General features: G+C 38.0%; 1 protein-coding gene across 6 annotated transcripts; it reads left to right on the top strand.

Annotated features, from left to right (window-relative positions):
* Positions 1 to 6: 6 nt before the first annotated feature.
* Positions 7 to 27,996, top strand: key (NF-kappa-B essential modulator kenny). 6 transcript variants are annotated; one of them, XM_028309735.1, is made up of 15 exons: positions 7 to 132; positions 1,637 to 1,848; positions 5,538 to 5,780; positions 6,938 to 7,135; positions 8,218 to 8,328; positions 9,016 to 9,117; positions 9,526 to 9,654; positions 10,564 to 10,665; positions 11,290 to 11,447; positions 12,980 to 13,129; positions 13,557 to 13,647; positions 14,290 to 14,435; positions 16,869 to 16,980; positions 18,038 to 18,244; positions 26,787 to 27,996. In XM_028309735.1, the coding sequence occupies exons 2-15, from the start codon at positions 1,651 to 1,653 to the stop codon at positions 26,895 to 26,897; spliced, it is 2,058 nt and encodes a 685-aa protein (XP_028165536.1). In that variant the 5' UTR covers positions 7 to 132; positions 1,637 to 1,650; the 3' UTR covers positions 26,898 to 27,996. The 6 variants fall into 6 exon arrangements, with proteins under 6 accessions (XP_028165536.1, XP_028165539.1, XP_028165537.1 ...); XM_028309738.1 differs by lacking the exon at positions 7 to 132 and adding an exon at positions 297 to 315; XM_028309736.1 differs by lacking the exon at positions 7 to 132 and adding an exon at positions 470 to 618.

The following is a 27,996-nucleotide window of genomic DNA, read 5'->3' as shown; positions in this document are numbered from 1 at the left end:
CAATTTCATAAAAAAAATGTACAAGGTCGTAAACAATGTGTGCTTTTTTGTTAAAATAAATAAATTCCGATAAATTTGCAATTGATTCAGTTCTGTACTTTTTGCTGGCGTGCTAATCTGGCGGTGTTTACAGTAAGTGCTTCGTATTTTACAATTCTTTCGCAATAATATGATGTATCACCGAACTTTTCGAGAGTTCTCAGAAATGGGGACTTTTTTACTATTTTTAGGTAGATGATAGTATTCTTAGCTTCATAAATTTGGTTCGTTTGCCGGTTTAGACTTGCTGAAAGTATTACATTGCTGTGTTTAGAGGTAAAATTGCGGAGAAAATATGCCGGGATATCGTCATAAATTACGGCGTATTCGGGGAAGCCCGACAAATTTGGCATGCCTTTGCGTCACAGTTGTTTTCATTAGCATTATCTCGACTGCTGTTTTTATCGACATCCTTTTTATTTTGCGCTGATAGCATTTGCATTCAACATGAAGTATATGTATGATGTACTTGCTTGTAAGAGTTCGGAAAAAAGATACGCCTATCTATGTAGTGAAGTGAACAGAGAACGCATTATCAGAAACTTTGGATTGTTAAATATTTGTGCAATAAATAAACAGGTTTGTTGTGGGCTAGTTTGTGACAAAGCTATTAATCAATAGACAGTGTGATATTTCTATTCATACAGTGTACTTCTTATTGTCTTTCCTTTTGTCACTTTTTTTTTGGTGAGTGGTTTGATTAAATGATACTTACTAACTATCCAGTCTCAAGGTTTTCCTAATGGTTTAGTAAAATAAAATGATAGCTAGGTATTTGAGCTGTATTGATACAGCTGAATAAAATATTTATTAATGTTAACTTCAATATGGTTTAAATTACACAGTTTAATGTAGGTAGGTAAAGTAGGTTTTCATTATAAATATCATTAGACATTATAATTATTATGAAAAAACTAGTAATTTAACACCATGTTGATTGTTATACTAATTGCCTATTGATTTCCAGATCAAAGCAACCTATTCTCTTATAATATAAATAAGCATTGGTATTTTTCTATCTGAATAGTCATGTTATTTGTTATAGCTTTTTCAGTATTATACAATATAGGAAAATATATACACACAAGATGCACAAATAGGAGCCAATAATTATTCCATTTTAAAATGCAGATTTTTAGAAACCAACGAAAAAACAGCCAGATGACTTAAATCTGACTCTTTCGTTGGATCATTGCCAGTTATTTGTTGGTTCGGTACATATTATGTGAATTGGCTTATGGATAAGCTTTCTTTATTGTAAATTAGGTACTTGTAATTAGTTAAGCTTTAAAATGTTCAGTCGCACAGATTTTTTTTATATTAAATTGAACACCAAATGGTTTATTGTTTTCTTTCAAGGTCACTAACATGAACTAACATTATATGGTAGCAATCTTATAAATAATAATTACACCAAATGCTTCAATAGGCAATTTATTATCTTCTCAAACTACAAAGCTGTAACATATTTATAAATTAGTTTCCTGACAACAAAACGATGTTGCGTTTCATCCACCTACAATATTTATTTATTTGAACACCAACAAGGTTACATTTTATGATCATATTAATATTGTAACCATCTCATTGTGTGCAGGTTGATGTACAAACATGGCTACCAATGTGGATAACAACGATGATGACTCCTTCATCATCCTCGGGACGTCTGCGGCCTCAAGTCTGGACGTGAAGTGTGGTCCAGTCAACGGAGATGTGCAGATGGACAAGTCTCACTTGGAGGATGCCTTGAAAGATCTCTCTGACGAAGCCAACATGGCATACAAGGCACATTTCCAGCTGGGTGATTGCGTGAGTAATTTTGAAGTATTTTATTCTGTAGAGTTACTTATTTTATTGCTTCATTCTGCATTGAATGTCATGTTCCGTTTGTGACAAAAACGTTTAATTTGGATTATGTAACTTTTTGTTATCTTACACTTCAAACCAATGAATACTTTGACATGGTATGCAAATGAACTAAGTATGTAATGTGAATAATTATTTAATCAATAAAATAAGAAATAACAAGACTAACAAACTCTGTAACAGGCCAATGAATTCATTGCGAAAGTAATTTAATTGCTGGTTTCATATTCATAGCAATTGAGACAAGTTTAAAACCAACTTAATTGCTTTTACAAGTTGTTAGTCTCTCATTTGTGGTTGAGAGACTTGTCCATTATAAGTTAATAGTTTAGAGATAATGCTGTTTAATCTTTTAGTAAGTGGCACCAGTGTGATACTCTGGAGACATAGGGTAGAAGTACCAGTTTCGGCCACTATAATTTTTTTTTGTGCCGGTTCTTTCTGCAATCAGTTGTCAGACTATGAACATATGTGCTGTCTTCCGTGCATAATTCCGTGGTTTCTTTTTAACCACGTAAATTTAAAATTTTTATAAGTAGTTACCTAATAATTTCACCTCATGTGGCCAATACAAACAGGTACAGTGGCTACAAAGGGGGGTACCTTATATTATTTATTCAAAATTTTTAAGATGTACGATTCTCTTGCTGTAACATTACGTGGTTCCGGACTTTACGTAACGATAACCCGTGACCCGTGACTCCCGTCCCGTGAGTCATTTCAAAGAATTTAAAATACATAATATTTTAATGACACACTTACCTATTTACCTACTTAAGTTATTTCAATAGATGATGTCCATACTTTGGAGATCCATTACTAACTTATTAAAAAAAATTGGTATTTGGAATAATTTAAAATGGTATGGTTTCAGTTAAGTTTCAACATAAATGCAGTTGCTGGTTACCAGTTTCATTATCTCCCACAGAAAGTTCATAATTGACTATCACAGCAAGTAGTCAAACATGCCTAAAGCCCGGTCGCCGAGCACGTAGAATTCCGCCCAATGACCTCAAGCTACCCATCCTTATCGCTCGCGACAGCAATATAATTACGTGCGAGTACGGCGACCGGACTTTAGTTTGTATTAAGAGCTGAAAGCTGGTTATTAATTTTAATAAAATTTGCTTTTACAGTTGACACTCGATAGTTAAATCAAACATTGTTAGGAATTTAGAGCGAGATTGACACGCGAGTATAGGTACACATGTCCAATCTAATAGAAACGAAAATGCATGAAAATGGATTTTGATTAGATTTGTAGCTTCATGTATGATTGCCTCATGTATGTACTTTTTTATACTAGTTATCAATGTTATGCTTAAACTAATAAGTATAGCTTGTATGGGGCTATTCTACTCTAGAAGACCGTATTTTCGGACATAACTATCTCTCTCACGCACAGCTAAAAGTAAGCTCTAGCGATAGTGACAGGTAGATTTGAAAATACTGAAAAGAAGATAATAAACAACCGTTATAAATACATCACACTTATTCCTAGCTAGGTTTCCTCAAAGTACTAAACAGGGATTTAAAAATAAATCATTATTCAAATAACTAATCTATTTGCCAAACTTTAAAAAAAAAGGTGTTTCTAAACGTAATGAGATTCCAAATACGCAGATGCTAAATAATTCATTGTATCGTATTTCTCTATTTGATTATAGCATACGATACAGGTTTAATAATCACTGTTTAGCCTTAAAAGGTCGATTTATACGATCAGATTTTCTTATTACCTATTAAAAAAAATATCATGAATCCGATTCAATTTAGCTGTTCTCTTCGTTTATGTGAAATCATTATTTGAAAAAAAAAATCCGTCATACATTACTGTTTTAGTATCGTTTTTAAAAAAAAAAAATGTTTCATAAGTAGGCACTGGGCTGTATTAAAAGATAAAAATAAATCAACGTCAGACACTGTAATATTAGATAAGTAATACAATCGATACATATTGATAGATTAGGATTGAGTCACATCACTCGGCCTGTTCAGGGGTATTCCTATAATCTACATAGAATTGTTCGGGGCAGGTGATGTGCGGATAGATAAAAGAATTTATTATATGTATATTATTAAGGCCGGTGGTAGTGATTCGGCATATCGGTGTTTACTTTGGACTAGTGATGTCGTTAATTTAGTAACCAGTAAGTTTTTTTATTATTTTTTTTGCCGTTTTGTGACACAATCAATATTTACAAAATTACTTGTACTGCTAGTAACGCAAAAGTTACCCCTTTGATTGTTCCGTTTATTTTATAGCGTGCGTGATTTTTTTTTAAATGTTTATCAGTGAAATAAGTTGAACAAAACAGTGTTTTTAGCTACAGAAAAAATCTATCAGTACTACAGTAATAATTTATTTATTTATTTATTTACTTTAAAATGTAAATGCAAGTGAAGTTACAGATAGATCCAAAGCGCCCACATTGCTAATTTGAAATTACATTTAATTTTAGTAAGTACTTATATTCTATTTATGGTTAGTAGACGACAAATACATGTCTATCTATTATTGCCTTTTGGCTTTTTTTGCAAGTCAATTCGAAACCTACTTCCGGTTAACTGTCTCTGTGAATCACCGTACGGTGTAAAGGCGCCTCGTAGGGAATTCACCGGGGCATCGTATTGCGGACCTTGTGGAATGAATCGCATTTCTTAACTGCACTGTGTGAGTTTCCGCTAAGAAGAGCACTCTGCTGACGTCTGTAACACGTAAATATTTGTATTAAAGTACCGAAGTTTAATATTAACAGCACATACAACATCATTTTAGTAAGTAGTGTAGCATGACAAAATTTTCTGTTGCAAAATTTCTCTTAATTTGCATGTGTAAGTGCTTAAAAATCCTAATTGCATAAAAATTACCTCATTATAACCATTGTATAGTTTACTGTATTTACCTTAATGTATTCAAACGCCAACTTTTATCTTATCTGTAGGTATTTTTATCTTAAAAAAGTATGTGAACAATTTTTTTAGAATCATATTTTAAACTTAATATAAGTACCTAATTCTTTTGTTTACGAAAAAAATCGCTTCGAGATAATGATATTTAAATTTTTGACGTGCAACATTCGAATGGAAAAAGGCAAAATTATGCACATCATCTACTCGACATCGTTTTGCATTCAGTCCATTGTATTTTTTGTACCTTTGTTTTTCCTTTTGTGTGCGGTAAAAAGATTTCAACGGTTGAATAAATGTTTTTCTAAAGAATATAATCTGAAATGCAATTTATTCAGGCAGGGGTTGACTAAGTATAATGAAGGTTGAAGAATGATCTTCGCCCCCACTTAAAGTTCAGTGCAAGTGTCATTACTATCTTAAAATGATAGGGTACTAATTTTTATGTGCTATGAACACAATCTAAGTCATGTAAAAAAATCATAGCGACGGTGCTTCAAAAAATGGATAAATAACTCATTACATATGTATTTAATTTCTAAATAATGTCATAACGTTAAAAAAGCTCAAGCTAAACTTAGTTTTAAAACTATGCTATTTTGCAATAAAACATTCTATTCTATTTTCCCCCCAATTTCGGCAATAAATGTCAAATTCCCGCCAAAAAACAAAAGAGCATTTTTTTCCAATTCGACATATAAAAACTTTTTATTTCTCTCCAGCCGTCACCAGCCAGTATGATGGCAGCAAGCACAATCGTGACCGACGACTCAAGCACAGAAGAACTACAGAAACGTTTCGGCGAACTGCTCGACGAAAACGTGATCTTGAAGGAGACTTTGAAGCAAAACAACGATTCTATGAAGGAACAGTTCCTGCTTATAGCTTCGTGTCAGGAAGACATGCTGAGGACACAAGAACTTCATAAGGAGAAGTTTGAAGAGACCAAGGAATTAGTTGAGAGGGTATGTGACTTGTAATATTTTTTACGTTTTAACAATAATATTTAGCCTAGGCGCAGACAATCGATTTTTCGTCGGCCGATAGTTTAGTCGGTTAATCAGTATGGACATGTGTATGGAATTACGCCGATTCGATTTGGCCGATTCTTCATACAAATTAAAATCGGGCCCAACTATCGGCCGACTAAAAATCGGTGGTCTGCGCCTAGTCTAAGCGTATGCTAGTGAAAAAGTTTTAACTTTTCAAACCCCGCGAATCGAGATACAATAGAAATAAATTGTTACGCGGTCTTATGCGACTGCTTGAGGTTTGATGGGTTGAATATAATGTACCCTACATTCTCATAAACAACTGTCATTTCACTGGGTTATCTTCCTAAAGATAAGACCGCCTAAATTGTGCCGTTTCGGTCTTGTAAATATTTCTTTTGTCTGTTTTCTCATTCGTATGACAACAAAAGATATTGACAGGGGCCCATTAGAGATAGTTATTTTAGGTGACGAATAATAATGCAATTTATAGTTTTAACTCTAAGGTTGAAATTGCAATGTTAATGGTGTTAGAATTCTTAGGAAATGCTTAGGAATGTCACAGGCCACAGCGGCATTAACATCCCGAGTTCCGATAATGTGCGCAATCTTACGCCCGTTTCCTATATTCAATCCTTGTCCAAATCCGGATTGCAACTGTCAAAATTGAATCTGTTTTCGATTACATACATAATTTTTGATGCGTTTACACTTTAATATTGTTTAAATAGTCTTTTAAACAGTATGAAAATGTAAAAACATCGAAAACCGCAGATATTTTGACCAAAAACATATTCAAATTTGACAGCTGATAGACGGATTTGGATAGGGATTGAATATAGAAAACCAGCATTAGTGGCCATGGATAGCCGGTAATATTTATATTTTTGTATTTTACACTACAATAAATACATCTATTTCTGTCTATTTCTCAACTTTAGGTTGTACAGTCAAAGTTGAGAAATAGACAGAAATAGATGTATTTATTGTAGTGTAAAATACAAAAATATAAATATTACCCCTTAGAAACTTTAAAGGCCAATGTGTAACCCACTTAATTTTCAGCTGCATGTATCAAGGCTGTATGTTTCTTTAATAAAGATAAATAAAGATATAAAAATATCTTCCAGCTCCGCTTAGAGAACAAGAAGCTTAAAGCGGACCTTCTCCGCAAGGTGGAGGTGGAGGTGCAGACGTCCGACTCCGTCGTCGCGTCCGGCCCGTCGTCCGGCCCGTCGTCCGGGCTGGAGTTCGTGTCGTCGCCGGACGACGATACGATATACAAGCTGACGGCGCAGTTGGAGCTGGTTGAGAAGCAGCGGCGACAGGTAGGGTATACTCGTACATAAAGTCTTTTTTTATTAAGGATTATTAGTAACTAGCTTTCCGCCCGCGGCTTCGCCCTGGTGGAACTGGTGTAACAGAAAAACTTTAACAAGCGCGTTTCTGTTTCAAAAACCAGGATAAAAACTATCCTATGTCCTTTCCCGGGACTCAAACTATCTCTATGCCAAATTTCATCAAAATCGGTTCGTCGATCATTTCACGCCTAAACCACTGTTAGGCGTGAAAGAGAGACAGACAGACAGATAGAGTTACTTTCGCATTTATAATATTATAGTATAGAGGTATAGATTTATTATTGCACAAATTACTAACACTCCCGTTAGCCCCTCGTACTAAGCTAAAATGCTTGTGTCACAAGTGAGCTCACCACAATTATAGTCGAGCGGCGGCGGGGACCGAACCCGCGTTCCCCGGATCACGAGTCGGCCAGTCACCGTTCGGTTATCGTGGCTTTACGATGATGATACGATATACTAGCTCACAGCCCAGCTGGAGCTGGTTGAGAAACAGCGGCGACAGGTAGGGTCTACATGAAGTTTCCGCAAAATCATTCGTTCGTTTCAGCCAAATGACGTCCTCTGCTGGACAAAGGCCTCCCCCAAGGTTTTCCACAATGAACGCTCTTGCGCTGCCCGTATCCAGGCTCTTCCCGCGACCTTTACCAGATCGTCGGTCCACCTAGTAGGAGGCCTGTCCACGTTACGTCCTCAAGCCAGGTCGCCACGGAATCTGGATGCGGGCAGCGCAGGACCGGTCGTTATAGATTTCCTTGGGGGAGGCCTTTGTCCAGCAGTAGACGTAATTTGACGACGACGAGAAAATAGTCAATAGATTTTCAACTTTATGTCCTGAATATATGGTTCAATATCAATTAGATAATTAGAAGATCGGTTGGAGCATATAATGTTGAAGAGTCATAGTAGATTTTCAACTTTATGTCCTGAGTATATGGTTCAATATCAACTTTGCAGTTTGCACACAACTATGTAAAACTGCGTGCTCAGCTAAACTCACATAGCTTAGCTCTTACATTACAATACAAATTACTTTTATCTGTTTTCAGGTGCTAGTTGAAAACGAGAAGTTGACCTGGCAGAAGGAATCTCTGGAACATATAGTCGACGCAACTTCAAAAGAGAGGGATGAGCTCAAAGAGAAACTACAGAATTTAGAGGTAAGTTATTATAATCTGGTCATACACGCCCATATTCACAAACAATGTATTAAGAAATTAAAAAAAAAAACAAAATCAAAATCAAAAATATTTATTCAGTTTATTAGACCACAAGTGGCACTTATGAACGTCAAAATATAGTAAATAATAAAAAAAGGAAAGGTAGCCCTTATTATGGGCCACTTTACATGTCTCCTTATCTTTTGGATCCTACCAAGTGAACGCACAGCGTTGAATAGAGCTCTGTGATTGGTTCGTGTGTCACCCTGTGCGTCCACGCGCGTTATGGGCGTTAGTCTCCACTTTAAGAGACATATTTTCTCTTATTTACAAGAGGTAAAAGGAAGAATTTGGATTAATACTACACTCCCCATTCTGGCCAGACGGATAGAGGAAGCCTAATGTTCGTATATTACTATAGATCGTTTCATCCACGAAGACGCGCCCCACCAATTTTTGGTCTCGGTCGCGCGGGGTGCGGGGAGTTTGATCCGAGCAATCCGAGCGTCATTATTGTAGTGTGCGTGTGCACTCATGGATAATTTAGCATGTACCGATAACACAAACATTAGCGGAGGAATGGTGGGGCGCGTCTTCGTGGATGAAACGATCTATAAAAGGCTTTAATACTACATATATTGAATTTGCTTCAATTTAGCTAAAGCGAAATATATTTTTGGATTTCAGCTCAAACTGTCCAGTAAAGATAGTGATTATGGCAGCCAGATAATCAGCCTTAAGTCCACCGTGCAAGATTTGCACGGGAAACTGCAGTCCGCTAACAGTGTTGTAAGTTCTAACTATTGTAGAACAGTGTGTCTGTTTATGCTAGATATTTTGTATCTACTAAAGTCCGGTCGCCGAGCAGATAGAATTTCGTCCAATGACCCCAAGCTACCCATCTTTATCGCTCGCGACAGCAATATAATTACGTGCGAGTGATAAGAATGAGCTTGGGGTCATTGGACGAAATTCTATCTGCTCCGCGACTGGACTTAAGTTTGTATTAAGAGATGAAAGTTGTTAGCTTACCGTGTGATATCGCAGGAACCAACTTAATATACACTATGCCTATAAAATCTGAGTAGTTTTTGTGACAATTCTCCATCCTCACATATACATTCTTAGATTTAGATTTCGACTCTTTTTCAAGTGATAATGCACCTTATTTTCTAAGTGTTTGTATCCATTTTTCAGTCCAGCATATCATCAGATGAGCTGACCAAGCGTGATTCCCACATCCAGCAGTTGGAGGCGAAGGTATCTCGGCTTCAAACCGAGCTCAAGGAGTCCCAGCTCAGGGTATGGGACTTGGAGAATATTAGGGTGAGCGTTCATTCAATCATTCATTCATTCATTCATTGGGGCTATTGCCATCTCTCGTTCCCACCGCTACAACTTCTGTGTCTCTAGAATCTACAGCTTAACCACCAATACAAACCTAACCTATGAAAGCTAAGTTTGATCCTGGGAAAAAATATTATCGTATCGAGGCCCTTGAGGGGTTTCTTTAGCGCTCATCAGTTGGTGCTACTGCCGAGTCAAGTCTGATCACTTACTTGTGGCTAAGACAGTGGCGCCAGCTTGTGAGCGCTGAAGCTTCGTGAAGCTTTTGTTCGAAGATTTTCAAATTCTGAGGTGGAATTGTGTAAAGCAATCGTAATCATTTGACAGTTCATAACGTACGATAAAGTCAGTTAAACAAAGCGTTTGACAGAATAATCGTACGTTATGAACTGTCAAATGATAACGATTGCTTTTCACAATTCCACCTCTGATTATTTATTAGTACGTGTATAGGCCCTATTTAGAGAACTTATACCCACACTTTCCAAATATAGCATACCCATCACCACTTCAAGACAAATTATCAGCTGGTATTGAGAAGGTAGCGGAAGAAACGGTCACTTTTTTCGGCCGAACCTTGCCGAGATTCCTTCGAAAAAAACTATTAGAACATCGCGTGAACTCGCTTACAACATATCCGTGTAACTTATAGATGACCCACGCTGAACTGTCCCACCAAACTCAATGACAGGGGGGCGCTAACATCGTTCAACTATATGGTTTCCAACATGGCAAAAATCGGAACCAGCGATCCGGTATTGACGGTGGCGCCCCACTGTTAATGTCATGGATAGGACAGTTCAGTATTTTGGAACTATACCTATTTTACGAATCGAAATGCCGCATCTTCGAACATCAGGTGAAACTTACTGAAACTATTCATTTCAGCTGGAGTTCTCAAAGCACAAGTCTGAGCAGTCGGAAGCTGCGCGGCTGTACAAGGAACAGCTACAGGAGCTGCAGACCAAACTCAAGGACGCACAGATCACTGTAAGCTGACGGTTTTTTTGCATTAATAAAAAGAATATCATCATCATCATCATCATCATCATCATTTCAGCCATAGGACGTCCACTGCTGAACATAGGCCTCCCCCAATGCTTTCCATGTTGATCGATTGGTAGCGGCCTGCGTCCAGCGCTTCCCTGCTAGCTTTAAAAAAAAAAGAGTAATAGTCAAAAAGAATATATACCCACCAAAATACTCAATAGGTTAAGATACTATTAAATAAAAAAATGTAAGTTTATAAATATAAATGTAATAAAATAAATAAATAAATAGCTCGGCAGCTTCCTCATTGCTTAAGTCGCTTTTTCAAATTGATCTTCTGGTCAATTTGAAAAGCGATTTGCTTCTGCAAATAGAAGATTTGACTTACACGCCCCACGCTGGCCAGACGAGTTGAGAAACCCTGATGTTCGTACGACATTAACGAAAAAAAGTGAGGGTAGTCGGAATCACACTACTAACTTTAACACATGCACGTCACTCGCTTTAAGTGGGAGTAAATAGCCTAAGTTTAAATTCATTGTACACTGTGTTTATGTCAGTTCAGTTGATCATTTTAACTGACTGTAAATGTCCATCTTAACTTTAATAAATCATTGTATTCAGGTGTTCCAACCGGTCCGCCTGTCCCTAAGTGCCGAACGGGACGCGTCCCGAGAATCCGATTCTCCGTCCCGCGAGTGCAACGGGCTCATGGCCAACGTCAGGCTCTACGATCGCACGCTTAAGCATTTGGCGGATCTCATGAACGCGCTTACACACGGGTAAGTAGTGCTCACTCATCAGGAGGCATTGCTCACTTGTCAGCAGGTATTGATCACTTGTCAGCAGCTAAATTACTGCACGCTCAAGCTTCTGGTGGATCTTATGAACACGCCCACACACGGGTAAGTAGTGCTCACTCGTCAGGAGGTATTGCTCACTTGTCAGCAGGTATTGCTCACATGTCAGAAGCTACATGACCGCACGCTCAAGCTTCTGGTGGATCTTATGAACGCGCTCACACACGGGTATGTAGTGCTCACTCGTCAGCAGGTATTGCTCACTTGTCAGCAGGTATTGCTCACATGTCAGAAGCTACATGACCGCACGCTCAAGCTTCTGGTGGATCTTATGAACGCGCTCACACACGGGTATGTAGTGCTCACTCGTCAGCAGGTATTGCTCACTTGTCAGTAGCTACATGATCGCACGCTCAAGCATTTGGCGGATCTCATGAACGTGCTTACACACGGGTAAGTAGTGCTCACTCGTCAGGAGGTATTGCTCACTTGTCAGCAGGTATTGATAACTTGTCAGAAACTATATGATCGCACGCTCAAGCATTTGGCGGATCTCATGAACGCGCTTACACACGGGTAAGTAGTGCTCTCTCGTCAGGAGGTATTGCTCACTTGTCAGCAGGTATTGATCACTTGTCAGCAGCTAAATGAACGCACGCGCAAGCATCTGGCGGGGCTCATGAACGCGCTTACACACGGGTATGTAGTGCTCAATCGTCAGGAGGTATTGTTCACTCGTCAGCAGGTATAACTCACGTGTCAGCAAGTATAGCTCAATTGTCAGCGGGCATTGCTCACTTGTCAGCAGGTATTGCTCACTTGTCAGCAGGTATTGCTCACTTGTCAGCAGGTATTGCTCACTTGTCAGCAGGTATTGATCACTTGTCAGCAGCTACATTACTGCACGCTCAAGCTTCTGGTGGATCTTATGAACACGCCCACACACGGGTAAGTAGTGCTCACTCGTCAGGAGGTATTGCTCACTTGTCAGCAGGTATTGATCACTTGTCAGAAGCTACATGACCACACGCTCAAGCTTCTGGTGGATCTTATGAACGCGCTTACACACGGGTAAGTAGTGCTCACTCGTCAGCAGGTATTGATCACTTGTCAGAAGCTACATGACCGCACGCTCAAGCTTCTGGTGGATCTTATGAACGCGCTTACACACGGGTAAGTATTGCTCACTTGTCAGGAGGTATTGCTCACTTGTCAGCATTTATTGTACACTTTTCAGCGGGTAGTGCTCACCCGAAGGCAGGGTTGCTCACTCGTCAGTAGTTATTGCACACTGGTCAGTAGGTACTGCTAATTGATCAGGAGTTACTGCTAACTAGTCAGCAGGTATTTCTCACTGGTTAGCAGGTATTGGTAATTAATTAGAAGAAATTGCTAACTGGTCAGCAGTGTCTTGAAATTATTGGCTAACACCAACTACCATATTGCCCCTGAGCAGTTAAATAAGAAAATTCGTAAACAAATTTTGGTTCACTAAAATGTCTTATGTTTCACAGGTTAACGGACAGCATCGTAGGGACGCTAGGACTAGTGGCGAGCCTTCAAGACTTCAAGCTGGAGAAGACTACCGTCGACCAGTTCAAAGCGAGCCTGAGCGAAGTGAAGCAACAGCTGGACAAACTACACAACAATTCGTTGGGTTACGTGTATGTATACAGATTTTATCAACAAATTAAAACAGCATTATGCCCGTTTTCACCATCAATCCCTAATTTTTAAGTGACCCATATACCAGGAACTTTGTTTTCATAAGGGTCACTTAAAATTAGAAATTGATGAAAACGGGCATTAGATTATTAACACCTGGTTAGATAGTGTCCATGATTTGTCTTAAGTGGGGCAAAAATCAATTATTATTATTTGATTTTATTTTCGGTACTTTGAAAAACTAAGCTAGTGCTCTAGTAAAGTGCCTCACTTTTCTTGCGGTTACTCGGTTTCTAGGCATTATAATTATATGTTTAAAGTATTGAAATTTAATCAATCATAAACTTGAATCTGTACATAAGTTTGTATCTAGTTTTGAGTGGTATTTCATAGTCATGGGCCTTAAGTTTCGTGTGTTGTTTCCAGTGTACAAGTCAGAAGCACATTGTCGATATTTGAAGGGATATTCAAAGACTACAATGAACTTCTGAAGAAGTCGTTGACTCAACAGGAACAAGTAAGTGCTATTTTTCTGCATTTTCGTTTTGTCAACTCAGTTACTCTAGAAAATCTCCCTGTGTCAGATTGTTACTTAAATATTCAAAAATGTGCCAAAAGGTTTGGTTGGCATATTTTAAATGACGTAAAATTCGTAATATCAAAAATGTTCAATAACATTTCATTGTATTCAGCGGCATACTTACATTATATTTTAATCCTTTCCTTTTTATTTCTCCATTTTGAAATTATTTTCTAACCTTGGCGCAATTGCTCTAAATCTTTCCCCTAGTGTATCCGAAGCTTTACAAGCATAAATGAAGCGATGATAGTGATGGACTGGCCGACTCGTGATCCGAGGAACGCGGGTTCGATCCCCGCCACCGTTCGACTGTTGTAGTGAACCCACTCTTATCAAAGCATATTAAATTTAGCTTACTACGAGTGGTTAACGGAATTATTAGTAATTTGTATTTACAAATTGCTGAAATTCTTTAAATAAACGCCATTCCCAACTCTCTTAAAAAAATCCCTAATGTAGTCAAATATATTAGTAATATTTGACTAAACAATCATGAATTTATATTTTTTTGACAGAAACTCCCCAACTTCCCCGTAATGTATTTGGTGTTACAAACACAAATTTATGTTTTTTCCACAGAAACCCGCTACCCCCAACGTGGAAGCGTTAACCAATGCGTTACTCGCGCGAGCCGAGGAGATAGCGAACCTCCAAACCGAAGTGAGGAGGCTTCGCAATGTGACGGACGACACCGATGTGTTGAAAGCACAGCTGGACTTGTATAGGTGAGTATTCAACAAAAAAACTTTTTTCTGTGGGCTTAGTGTGAGTTTACATTAAACGTCCTTATAGTTCCAAAATACTGAACTGTCCTATCCATGACATTGACAGCGGGGCGCCACCGTCAATACCGGATCGCTGGTTCCGATGCCATGTTGGAAACTATATAGTTGAACGATGGTAGCGCCCCCTTGTCATTGAGTTTGGTGGGACAGTTCAGCGTGGGTCATCTATAGTAAGCGCGTTAAAAAATATATTATAAAAATTTTAGTTCTTGAAAGTTTCCGCTAGGGGCGCTGTACAATCCGTCATACATTTAATGTAACTTTTTTACGCGCTCACTAGTGACGATGTTTGATGTAAACTCATTATCATAAAATAATACCAGATTTATAGAGGTTTTGAAATTGTGAGAAATTAGATAAAATAAAATAGAGGCTCACCAATGAGATCGGTTTCGTTCAACGTATTTATTTATTTATCGTACTTCCCTCCACAAAATGTGTCGGTTGATTAGTAGGCTACTTTAGCCCGCGTGAATTTTGTAGCCTATGCCTTTTTACTGAAAAAAGAAATACACAATCGGTATAATAGCTTCCTTTAGAGTAGGCGCACACCGTTGATTTTTCGTCGGCCGATAGTTTAGTCGGGCAGTTGATCAGTATGGGCATGTATGAGTGCGCACACTACGCCGATTCGATTTGGCCGATTCTTCATCTATACTTATAATAAATCTGTAGAGAGGTCAATTCTGTACATGAAATNATAAGACCGTTACACTAAAAACCAAGTTTTATGGCATATTATGTAGCTTTTTCTATTTACTCCCTCAGTCAAAACACCAAATCGAACTATTGCACGATAAAAATCAAAATACATAGAAATACCCAGAAATACTTTAATAATCGTAGGTACTCGTACCTACAGAGTACTATATTTCAAGGGCAGATCCCAAGACAAAATTCTTTGAAACAAAATACGAGGCTGTTTTCAGGCGAAAGGAAATATTTTCAGGAGGCCGTTGTTAGACATCCAGTTTTCAGATCAGCTTCGAATTACTGAAAATTGTTGTACATTTTGATCTTTGTGATGTTGTTGGGAACAAAAATGCTTTAGCAGTTTTAACGCTAGCCTGTCAAATATTTGCGGAATCTGCTATTATAGTGTTTTTACATTAGCGAGCTCGGCGGTGGAATAGTCGCGATACTTCAGCAAATGCGTTTAGTGCCAGGGATACATTAGGGGACAAATGTGGGACATGACTGTGTCACTAGCAATGTCGTTGCGACGCCAGAGTGGTATCGCTGCGTCATCTTACATAGAAATACATAGAAACTGTGAAATGCAATAAAGATTTGAGTATTGAGTATTAAATATCTGTGGCGTGCACACAAGCGGTGCGGAGCCGCGAGTGCGAAATTTTTGCGGTGGGGCGCCTCAGCGCAACACATCGTGCTCTTTGGCTCTAAAGCGGCGTGATGTTGCCGGTCTTCGATTCTCATGTGTCATGTGGTAGGTGTAATGATTCAAAATGACTCTTGATTATTTAGAACACAATGTGTTCTCGTGTCACAATGTTCAAAAATTCGCAAAGCAGCAGAACTTCGTCTGACGTCGTTCCTAACATATGGCGCGTGATGTTGCCAGATATCTCAAGCACAACCGCTCGACTTTGCTTGACATATCGCCAACGTGTCGAGGCTCATTTGTCCCTAGTGTATCCCTGGTTTCAAATGACTGCGGTTTAGCGCGGCTAAGCTGCCTAATGGGAAGGCACGCTTATCTATACTTATAATAAATCTGTAGAGAGGTCAATTCTGTACATGAAATATATTTTCAAAATAACTATCAGGGGGTGATTAGTGATCGATACTGATGCCAAAAATGCAATCAGTAAAATTTTTGTCTGTCTGTCTGTCTGTATGTTCCTTATAGAAACAAAAACTACTCGATGGATTTTAACGAAACTTGGTACAATTATTCTTCATACTCCTGGGCAGGTTATAGGATACTTAGGAATTCCCACGGGAACGGGCATTAGCGGGAAAATCCTTTTGTATGAAAAATCTAAACCGCTTAAGTTAGACGCTTGAAATTTGGCAAGCAGGTACCTTAGTAAACTTAAAGCGTAGTTATAACAGGATATTGCAAAATTCCTACGGGAACGGAAGTTAGCGGGAAAAAACATTTGTATGAAAACATCTAAACCGCGTAAGATAGATGAAGGGGGTAAAACGGGATCCACGCGTACGAAGTCGCGGGCGGCCGCTAGTACAAATTAAAATCGGGCCGAACTATCGGCCGACGAAAAATCAACGGTGTGCGCCTACTCTTAAACTTACAAACTTTTCTTAATATTTGAATGATAACGATAACACACCTTGTTTTCTTGACTTGTCATATTTCTGAATATCATAAACAAATGACTGTAATGACAGGAGTGACTTCGACGCGGAGCGTGAAGCGAGAGAGAAGATGGCGTGCGAGAAAGAGAACATCATGGTCGACCTCCGCACGGCGCAGCGCAGGATACAGGAGCTGGTGCTGCAGGTCAGTGTAGACCTTATGTGCTTGTGATAGGGGCGATATTGCAACAATAATAATGTATGGTCAGATGTGCTGGCATTTGTATAGACTTGACTTATGGTCCTATGTCCCCTAGATGGGGCAGAGGGCGTCCACAACAGTCCTCCATCGCGTTCGGTCTCGAGCTATGTGTTTGATCTCGCTCCAAGTCTTGCCGATCTTCTTCGCCTCGTCTGCCACAGTGCGCCGCCAAGTTTGCTTAGGGCGACCACGTTTCCGTTTTCCTTGGACATTTGTATAGACAGCGGTACATTAATCTGAATGTTATACCATAGTTCCTTATGTGCTTGTGATAGGGGCGATATTGCAATGTAGTCGGAACATGAGCGAGAGAGATGGCGTGCGAGAGAGATGGCGTGCTAGAAAAAGAACATCATGGTCGACTTCCGCACGGCGCAGCGCATTCATAGACCTTATGTGCTTGTGATAGGGGCGATATTGCAACGAGAATGTATAGTCAGATGTGCTGGCATTTGTATAGACAGCGGTACATTAATCTGAATGTTATACCATAGTTCCTTGTGTGCTTGTGATAGGGGCGATATTGCAACAAGAATGTATGTAGTCAGTGATGAGAAGATAGGTACGTGCGAAAAGGCGAACATCATGGTCGACCTCCGCTGGTGCTGCAGGTCAGTCGTAGACCTTATGTGCTTGTGATAGGGCCGATATTGCAACGAGAATGTATAGTCGGGTGTGCTGGCATTTGTATAGACAGCGGTACATTAATCTGGATATTATACCATAGTTCCTTATGTGCTTGTGATAGGGGCGATATTGCAACTACTAAATGCTCTCTGATGTGCGGTTGACTGTACAGACGAAGTAAACACTGTGGCAACTTACGTAGTTGTGATAAGGTCGGTTTTGCAACAAAAATATGTAGTGTGGTGTGGTGTGCCGTCGACCCCCGTATCAATCGGACATAACGTATCAGGGGGCCAAGCCTTAGTAGTAGTAGTGTTGATTATTTAATCAACACTCGCAAGAATTTTTTTTAAAAGTCTATAAATTGTTACAGCTTGACGAAGTCAGAAAGATCAACCCAGACGTGTTCTGGACAGCGACCACCAGTAGGAACCCTCAGCCTACCGCACCTTCTGCTCCGTCAACGAGGCAGGCTGGCTCCAGGCCTACCAGTAGTACTAGTAGACCTGGTACCACTGGCAGACCGGCTGGTAGCGCCGGCACTACTAGACCGGCTGGCAATGGCGCTACTAAAAAGACGGTAAGTTGGATTAGACTAGGCGCAGACCACCGATTTTTAGTTGGACACGATTTTAATTTGTATGAAGAATCGGCCAAATCAAATCGGTGTAATGTGCGGTTATGTTCGTCTGCCGTTTGGTGTAGTGGTTCGAAACTGACTACTATTCCGGAGGTAGCGGGTTCGATTCCCGCACAGTACAAACATTTGTGTGCATGAACATATTTGTTTGTATTGGACTGGGTGTTTTCTATGTATAGTACGTATGTATTTACAAAAAAAAAGTATTTAAGTATGTTAATATCCGTTGTCTAGTACCCATAGAACAAGCTTAATTTGCTTAGTTTGGGACTAGAAGCGCAGTGTAAAATGTCTAAGGATATTTATTTATTTATTATGTGCGCACTTCCATACATGCCCATACTGATCAACTGCCCGACTAAACTATTGGCCGACGAAAAATCGATGGTCTGCGCATAGGCTTAGGGATCGACAAATGACGATTGCGATATGTAGCTATGATAGAAAGTGCTAATTTATCTTGTCTATGCCGTATGGTGGTCTGGTTCGTCTAATGAAATTATTATAGTTCCAAAATACTGAACTGTCCTATCGATGACATTGACAGCGGGGCGCCACCGTCAATACCGGATCGCTGGTTCCGATTTTTGCCATGTTGGAAACCATATAGTTGAACGATGGTAGCGCCCCCCTGTCATTGAGTTTGGCGGGACAGTTCAGCGTGGGTCATCTATATTGGCCAATGCAAAGAGTTGTCTTTGGTTCGCCTATCAGTTTGCAGTCCGCGCCAAAATATTATGATTATCTATGGTTCTTATGTCGGTTTATAAATCTTAAATACTTATCTATTTGATTAATTTCTTGGACTTGGAGACAGTGTTTTAAAAATAATTAAAATTACACTTTGAAATCAAAGACAACTTTATACGCACCGGCATAGACAATTCAGTAATAATATTGTAGAACTTATTAGTCTAACTCTATTGGCGCAAACTCTACTGATTCGAATTACAAACTGGCCCAAAATAACGCCATTAACCCTACAAAGAAGAGAAGTCATCGTGCATTAACCCTACGAAGAAGATAACATCATTAATCTGCTAAGTATTTAAGCGCGACGACTAACAAACTAAAAACAACTCAAGTATCATACATTTAAGTCTCAATATCCTTGACAAGGGCATCAAGAAGAAAAAAATATCAGAAGAAGAAAGCATGGAGATGGACAAAGAAGGAACGCCGCCGCCGCTGCGTTTCGACTGTCCGGTGTGCGACAAGCCTTTCAAGACTCTTGTGTTGTTACAACAACACGTCGACAGTTGCTTATTGTAGGGGCGTTTACCCTAAACAGGCCAACTGTTGTAGCTGGCACTATTAACCAATTATTTATTTATTTATTTAAACTTGCTTGAATGCCATATAAATTGACTTAACGACACAGGCCATCCTGTGCCAGTTAAAAAAAATATATTCAATTCCAAAGGATGTATCAAAGTTAACTTCATTTTAGGTTTGAAAACTAAGAATGTTTACTTAAAACTGGTTTTCATTTTAGTTTTTAGTAGTATTTGTGCTCACTAGTTGGCGACACTGGCAAGTAACAGAACCTTACTCTTATCATTTTAAAACTTAAGGAAAGAGGAAATATCAACTGTCATTCATCAATTTTCATTAACCCATTTAGACCTACCGTACCCTATGTGGTACAGTATCTTTTTGAAAATATTTTGAAATACCAAACTGTCGTTAAGTTTTAAAAATGATGGTGACAGTAAGCTTAAAGTGATTATTTTACATAAAAATATTTAAAAATATGTTTTAATAAGTGGTTTTGGAAATATTTATGAAATCCCTCGACAGAAAATAAAAAATATATTTACAATGTATTCAAGAAGGTATATTTCTTATTATTTATGGTAAATTATATTATTTATCAATTTTATTTAAAAAATAGAGTACAATAGATATCATGAATACTAATAAAATATTATTGAGATTATTTTTATACGGTTTATTCCAGTCTAAAATAGGTGTACCGTATAAGGTACAGTAGGTCTATGCATGAGCAAAATGCGAGAAAATATAATTTATTTTATATTATTATTATTTGTTTTAGGCTATTGATGCTTCACTATGTTGCCACAACTCATGAAAAATTTGGCAATTTCAGCAAACATAAAGCAATTTTGGTATTTTTCTACTGCTGTCTAGTCAGATGACCGCTAATGATGATCAAACTGACGAAGATTCAGGCGATAAAGACAGTTTCAATGTAATTAATTACCCTCAGAGTTTTCTTCGATGGATTTGCTGAATTTCCATCGTCGTGTTGCTAAATGCGATTACAAATAGCACTAAACGTAACAAGTCAGAAGAAGCCAAGTCTTCTTCAGCTATCCTCACTAACTTCGGAGATAGTAGGAAAAAAGAACCAAACGTGGTTAGTATCACAGAAAACGTCTTACAAGATATGTCAAATATGATACTGGTTATTATGTGATTTTTTTTTAATTTATATCATACAAAAATCAATAAAAACTTTGTTTGAACAACGAGTATGTTTTGCATACTTATAGACCTACTGTACCCTATATGGTACGGGCTCCCCACGGCCCCCTATTTATGGATTATTTTTTTTAATATTTTTTTCATGACTTTTATGTTTCCCTTTGAAAGTTTTTGCTGAAATATCAAAGGATGATGGGCACAAATGTATGGAAAGTGGTACCCGCTCCAATAGCCATAACCAATATATATTTTAAAAGGCCTTTAGATGTAGGAAAATGTCTGCTATGGGGCCAGATCTAATTCACGTTTTGAAAGCAGTAATTCCACTAAGTATTATAATGAAAGTATAACACAATCATCCATGTATACGAGTATGTATTACGAGGGGCGGCTGAAAAGTTTTGAGCCTAAGGTATTAAAAATGCCGATAGAAAAGTATAAAAAATATATTTTTCTATTTAATCTTCCTCTACTACAACGCACTTCTTACATTTGTGTAAAAGAGCTTTTATTCCACTGAAAAAAAATTCGCAAACTTTGCCTTCGAAATGATCCTCTAACGACGCCTTCATTTCTTTGTCACTCAAAAATCTTCGTTCCTGGAGGTCCTTTTTCCAAATTGAGAATTAGGAAAAAAAGCTAAGGATTTGGACTAAACTGTGTGGTAGGTGATTAATTTCTTGAAATCCAGTTTTACCCGGGGCAAGCCTTGCAACATGCGCGGTGAGCACGGGCGAATTGTCTGGCAATAACAGATTTTATTTCGCCAGTTTACCTCTTATTATTTCGACAACCACTTGACGCACTCTTATCAACAGTACAGTAAAATAATCCCCGTTTATTTTAGTTTTTTTTAAGTAGGTAGTCAAGGAATAAAATTCCTCCACAATCCCAAAAATAGTGGCTATGAGCTTGGGCGTCGATCGCTCCACTTTGAATTTCCGCGGCGGTGTTTTCCCTTTTCAATCCATTGCATTGACTCTTGTTTTGACTCTAAATCGTACTGCTGAATTTATTATTTATCAATAGTGACAATGTGAGAAAAAAAATTGTTAGGATTATGGCCAAAGATGTCCTAAAACTCCTGCGAAGTTGTGACTCGACGCGGTTTGTCGAGTGGCATGAGCATTTTTGACACCCATCGCGCACACCCCTTTTTCATGTGCAAATGAGTATGAAAAATATTGCCGATACGTTCCTTGCTAATGCCTATGGCTTCAGCTATCTGCCACAGCTTAATTCGCGGATCTCTAGAGCAAGATTCTTTAACTTTTCATTATTTTATTCGTTAATGGCGAAATCTGGCCGCCCTGACTTGCGGTCATCTTTTAGCGGCTCCCTGCCATGATCGAATTATCGGATTCAATCTTTCATGGTGGCAAATGAAGGCCCAAACTCCCCATAAACTGTTGACATCTCTTCAAATATTACCGTCAGCTTTTTGTTCTTCTTTGTGAGGCATTTTATGACAACAGTGTACTTCAATTTCGTACATTGCGCGGATGACTGAGACATGATGATGTTTACGGATTAATTACTAAAAGCGCGATGGTGCTAATAAAATGAAACTTTGTACATATACTAAGGAGGTTATTGGCAAATTAATAAAATTTAGTGCGAGTCAATAATAACACTTGAAGATACTTAGGCTCAAAACTTTTCAGCCGCCCCTCGTATGACTACAATCTATTAATATAACGAAAAGAAGCATTAAAAAGGAAAGGATTATACCTACGATGAACTACCCAAGCTATTAGACCTTTATTCGCTTTCATCATCATCATCGTGATCATTTTAGCCAAAGGACGTCCAGTTGAACATAGGCCTCCCCCAATGATTTCCACAATGGTCGGTTGGTGGCGGCCTGCATCCAGCGCCTTCCCGCTACCTTTGTGAGGTCATCGGTCCATCTTGTGGGTGGACTTGTTGGGTCTTGTGGGTTTATTCGCTTTAGCAACCCATATAGTCCAGTCAATGAATGCCTTAACGACGGTGTAGAGAGAAATCCGTGGAACACAATTTCTGACCTCGGGACTTTATTTAGCCTAGTTAGGTGGTGAACATAGCAAAAGTCCCCGCCCTTAGCCCTTGAGCCGGCGGGGAGAGGGGGGTTTAAAGGTATCACTTTTCGGTTTTTCGCTTAATCCTCGGAAACTATGCGTCCTAGTGACATGACTACTATGAACCAAAAAAAGCTTGTTTAATTTGCTACAGGTGAGACCGTCAAGTTTTTCTATATCTTGTATAGTTTTTACGGCATCTGCTCTAGAAGGTCTGTAAAATTGGAAATTTTATTGTTGTCTTACATGTTACTTTCAGGAGAAAATCGACTAAATCAACATTGAGCAAACACTACAGACATGCGGGAGCATGTTAAGCCTAGTTCCAGGGAGGGGACTGCACCGTGTATATATTTAGACGAACCAATTAGAGCCACTTTTGACTCTTCATCATTCAAAAACTACTGTGCATTAACACTTCAAATTTGGCTCATGTATTGAGACTTGCAAGATATACATCAGCTTCAAATTTCATAAATATACCTCAAACTGTTATTTAGGTATTTACGTTCAAAAATTGACATTTAGAACACTAAAATCTATCTATCACATGTGAAATGTTAAAATTTACTGATTTTTTATTTGTTCCTTTGTATTTACATAACTACCTTTCTGGATGTCAAATTTGAACCTTCGAGGTCATCTGGAAGTGGTTAGAATTTGGTCTATAGGTCAGACATGTAGATTTTTGGACGTCAATACCTAAAGAATCGTTTGAGGCATATTTATGAAATTTGAAACTGATGTAGATCTTGCAAGTCTCAACACATGAACCAAATTTGAAGTGTTAATGCACAGTAGTTTTTGAGTGATGCGGAGTCAAAAGTGGCTCAAAGTGGTTCGTCTAAATATCCGCACGGTGCAGTCCCCTCCCTGAAACTAGGCTTAACATGCTCCCGCATGTCTAGAATGATTGCTCAATGTTGATTTAGTCGCTTTTCTCCTGATGGGAACATGTAAGACAAAAATAAAATTTCCAATATTACAGTCCTTCTAGAGCAGATGCCGCGAAAACTATACAATTTATAGAAAAACTTGTCTATCTCACCTGTAGCAAATTCAAAAAGCTTTTTTTGGTTCAAAGTAGTCATGTCACTAGGACGCATAGTTTCCGAGGGTTAAGCGAAAAATCGAAAAGTGGCACCTTTAAGCCCCCCTCTCCCCGCCGGCTTAAGGGCTAAGGGCGGGGACTTTTGCTATGTTCACCTCCTAACTAGTCTAAATAAAGTCCTGAAGTCAGAAATTGTGTTCTACAGTTTTCCATCTATAATGCTTTATTGACTGGACTAATAATAAAACCCTTAAGAAGTAATAAAACTTTAACCCCTTTATTAATAAAAGTTACACCCTAGTTGAACTCTGGCTTAAATTGTCATTTGGTATGGAAATGTCATTTTAATCCAAGGTTCTTCCTAGGTGTAACTTTTTATTAATAAGGGGGTAGTACTTCTTTAAATAAAAATATATATTTCACAATCATCTCCATCAATAATTATAGAGTTAAGGAAGGATGCTGGAACAGTAAACCCTTCCTGACTCGCATAACCTAAGTACCATACGATGGACACGTATGATACTTCTTCTTTTTCTTCCTCGGTCTCTTCCTCCCTCACTGATGAGGATCGCGACCACAGATAGTGTTCCTCCACAGACTGCGGTCATAAGCTGTGTGGACCGCACGATGCAAACTCCCGCCCACCGTCTTCCTCACCGCGTCCGACCATCTCGTCGGTGCCCTGCCCCGAGCGCGTCCCCCTTCATACTGTATGATACTTAGGTTACACAAAAAGTATCTTTATCTTCGAACGCAACCAGATCTGAGGCTGGTGGCCATAGTAAATGTTGTTCGTCTTGGTAAGACCTTTCAAATGACACTACAAACATTACTATTGGAGCCGGGTACCATTCTGCAAAAAAATATGTATATCTTCGTACACAACCAGATCTGAGGCTGGTGGTCATAGTAAAAGTTGTTCATCTTGGTAAGACCTTTCAAACGATACTAGACTCATATCTATTGGAGCCGGGTACCATTTTGCCCATTGTCCTTTTATTTACAAAAATAATTATCGGTCTAAATGGGTTAATAATATCAATTTATGAACATAAATAACATGAATTTTATGCACTTTTGTGGTTTTTTAATCATTTATTTATGAATCAAATTATGTATTTAGTACAAAAATATAATGTAGTGAAAGATACGCTTATTTTGCATTTACAACTTATGTATTTATTTATTTATTGTTTTAGCTTACTGATATGCATTTTATTTATATTGTAGTATTTTTAAGAAGCTTATAAATATTGTATGTATTATTTATTACACACATTTTCAGGCAAATCCAGTTTATATTATTTACTTCCCAAAATGATTACACAATTTATTACAGTTCACACATACTTACGATATTTATAGGTAAGCACATCTGACATTTATTATGTGTGTCTTTTTAGTTTAACAAGTGTTTTAATATTGTTTAATTTGATTACATAAAAATAACTGTCACTTGTGCATGGATACTATGCAGAATTTACATGGGTGTTGTATATTTTTAGAGTAAAGATTTTAAACTTTAGCGTTCCATTTCAAATAAAATAGTAAGACACGGGTCTTAACGCGACGTTTATTAATGAGTTACATTATGTACTCACGGCTTGTGACTAGTGGTAGTGTAACAAATGACAATATGAGGGTAGTTGAAAATTATCAAGCCCGCCCGAACGGACGACGCCGCGAGCCGCCAGTCTGCTTGTGACCACGGCTGCAGCATCGCAGCCGAAACGTCAATTTGGTCACAAGCCGGGAGAACATAATGTTACTCATTAATAAACGTCGCGTTAAGACCCGTGTCTTACTATTTTATTTTTATAGTACTCATAAGTTGAGTTCATACAAGTATACCTACCTGAAAATGATTCCGTACGTATCCCGAATCACGTTTTCCGTAAGAATTTAAAATTGTTTATTATTTAACTACAGTGACCCCTGTGAATTCCGCATTAGAGTGAATTATCTTGTTTTAGCTATGTAGTTTAAAGGTTTGTTCACACTTGTCCATGAGCAATGTGAATATACCTCTATTATTCTGCATGTTTGTATTAACAAAATTTCCTGTAGGTACTTCTTAAAAATTGTAGTGATATTTCATCAATTTATTTTGAATTATCAAATTGATTTTGAACCTTGTTATAAAGACATAAGATTGTTTTCCAAGAATCCAATCCAATTTTTTTATATTTATTCTTTTATATTAAAATTCAAGTTTGTTATTTAAGAGATATTCATACCTCACTATCCATCTCATTTATTAGAGCGGATTGCCAGTGTTGTCTTTGTTTTTCTAGTTTGTGTATTTTCTTCGAAACGTTCAGTGATTTAACGACTCATAACTAACAATATTAATATTTTTTTCGGTGTCTGTATTAAAAAAACAAGTATATAAGTTTATATCTTTCTTTTTTCTAAAGTACGGCCAACTAGCAGCGATACAAAAGGTCGATATTACGACTGTCGAGTTGACAATATATTCTGTCTCTTCCCATCTTGTGTATTTGTCGTAATGTCTCGTTCTCCCGCCAAAATATGTCAAAGTCAGACGGGTTCAACCATGGCATTGGGTTTGTTTACATTTAGTATCGCTTCTTGTTGGCCCTACTATAGATGGGTGTTAAGTTTGAAGCGAGATGCCTTTCTTTCGATTAGACATTAGATTTTTTGTTGAATACAGAAATAAGACAAAAAATTGTAGATTAGTGTGTTTTCGGCTCGTTTTTGTACCGTTTTCGTATAATTGTAGACGCGCGACAAACTTGTCAAGTTAATTTGTACGCGTGTGCACGTTATTCTATTTATTTGAGGGCTAAACTTAACCCAAAGCCATAAAACGCCAAAAAAAAAAAACACTAATCTACAACTACCACACATTACTTTTCACCAAACTGAACATAACTGAGCTCTATGTTATTTTCAGGTCTACCAATGCCCCAAATGCATGCGATTCAAGAGCGAGAGCTATGCTGTGATGGATGACCACCTCGACTACTGTCTCGACTCGAATAACGATCCCTGCAGTCCTGTGTAGAGCTGAGGTGTAAAGGTAGGCCCTGTTAAGAGTCCCACGTAGAATTGGAGCAAATAAATTTTCAATTTCCATGCCAAAATCAAGGTCAAACTCAAAAAGCAATTTATTTGGTGGCGTTTTATTTTAAATTGTTTTAAATTTATTTCGTTTCATTTTTGTCAAGGACAAAAGCAAATTCTCAGGAGTACGTGAAAAATACCTACCTAGATTTATCCTTTGTATGGTTAAATTTGAATGAGTCGTCCTAGCCCGTCTCAAAATGTAGCCGTCCTAATATGTAGTAAAATTCTAAATTCGCCGCTATTAAAAACGTATGATAATCACGTATACGAAGAGCCTTGACGTGGGACCCTTAAGCGAGGTATTCACATAAATTAAAATAAAGTTAACTTGAATACATAGTTTTGTATTAATTTAGAGGAACTTTATCTACTAGGTCGTGTAGATACCCCCTATCTAGGTGTTCCTTGTTATACACGAATTAGTGTAGTTTCCGTCTAAAATATTTTTAGATCTTCTGCTAATAGAAATTAAGGGCAGGTCACAACCCAAAACAATATTAAAAGCGATTGTCAAACTAAGTATAGTAAATACTTTTGTATGTATACTAAAAAAATAAAAAGTTGAAGAAATCACCAGTTCTAAATAGGTGTATGTTACCAATAACTTTTATTCATTAACAAAAAACGTGAAAGTATGGAATGATAGCATTTTAAAAATGTTAAAAAATGCGATGAAATATAGCTCTTATTTACTTAATCTCATGAAAAGTTTTTGTTTAAAATACGTTGTGACCTTAACTCCTGTAAATAGCCAAAGTGACCTCGAAGTAATTCAAACCGACTTGTTTTTTTAACGTGAACTAAAAACCACAATAATGCCTTAAATAGTTAAATGTAAGGTGCTTTGTTAACTGTTTTAGTTCGGTTGTCCTACAATGTTGTTAATTTACCGATAGATTGGGTGCGCTTGGCGGAAAAAAGTGCTCGAAAACGCTTGTGAGAAAAATAGGTAAGCGCTGTCACTGCTAAACAATTAATGAAACACGTCACTATTGAAGTTAGTTACGCCCGTATTCACAAACGATGCTTGCTTAAAT

The sequence above is a fragment of the Ostrinia furnacalis genome, unplaced genomic scaffold, assembly GCF_004193835.3.
Source record: "Ostrinia furnacalis isolate ACB-3 unplaced genomic scaffold, ASM419383v2 OfSCF2824, whole genome shotgun sequence".
In the NCBI taxonomy this organism is placed as follows: Eukaryota; Metazoa; Arthropoda; class Insecta; order Lepidoptera; family Crambidae; genus Ostrinia; species Ostrinia furnacalis.
The sequence above is the reverse complement of the archived record's forward strand: the minus strand, read 5'-3'. Positions and strand labels throughout refer to the sequence as shown.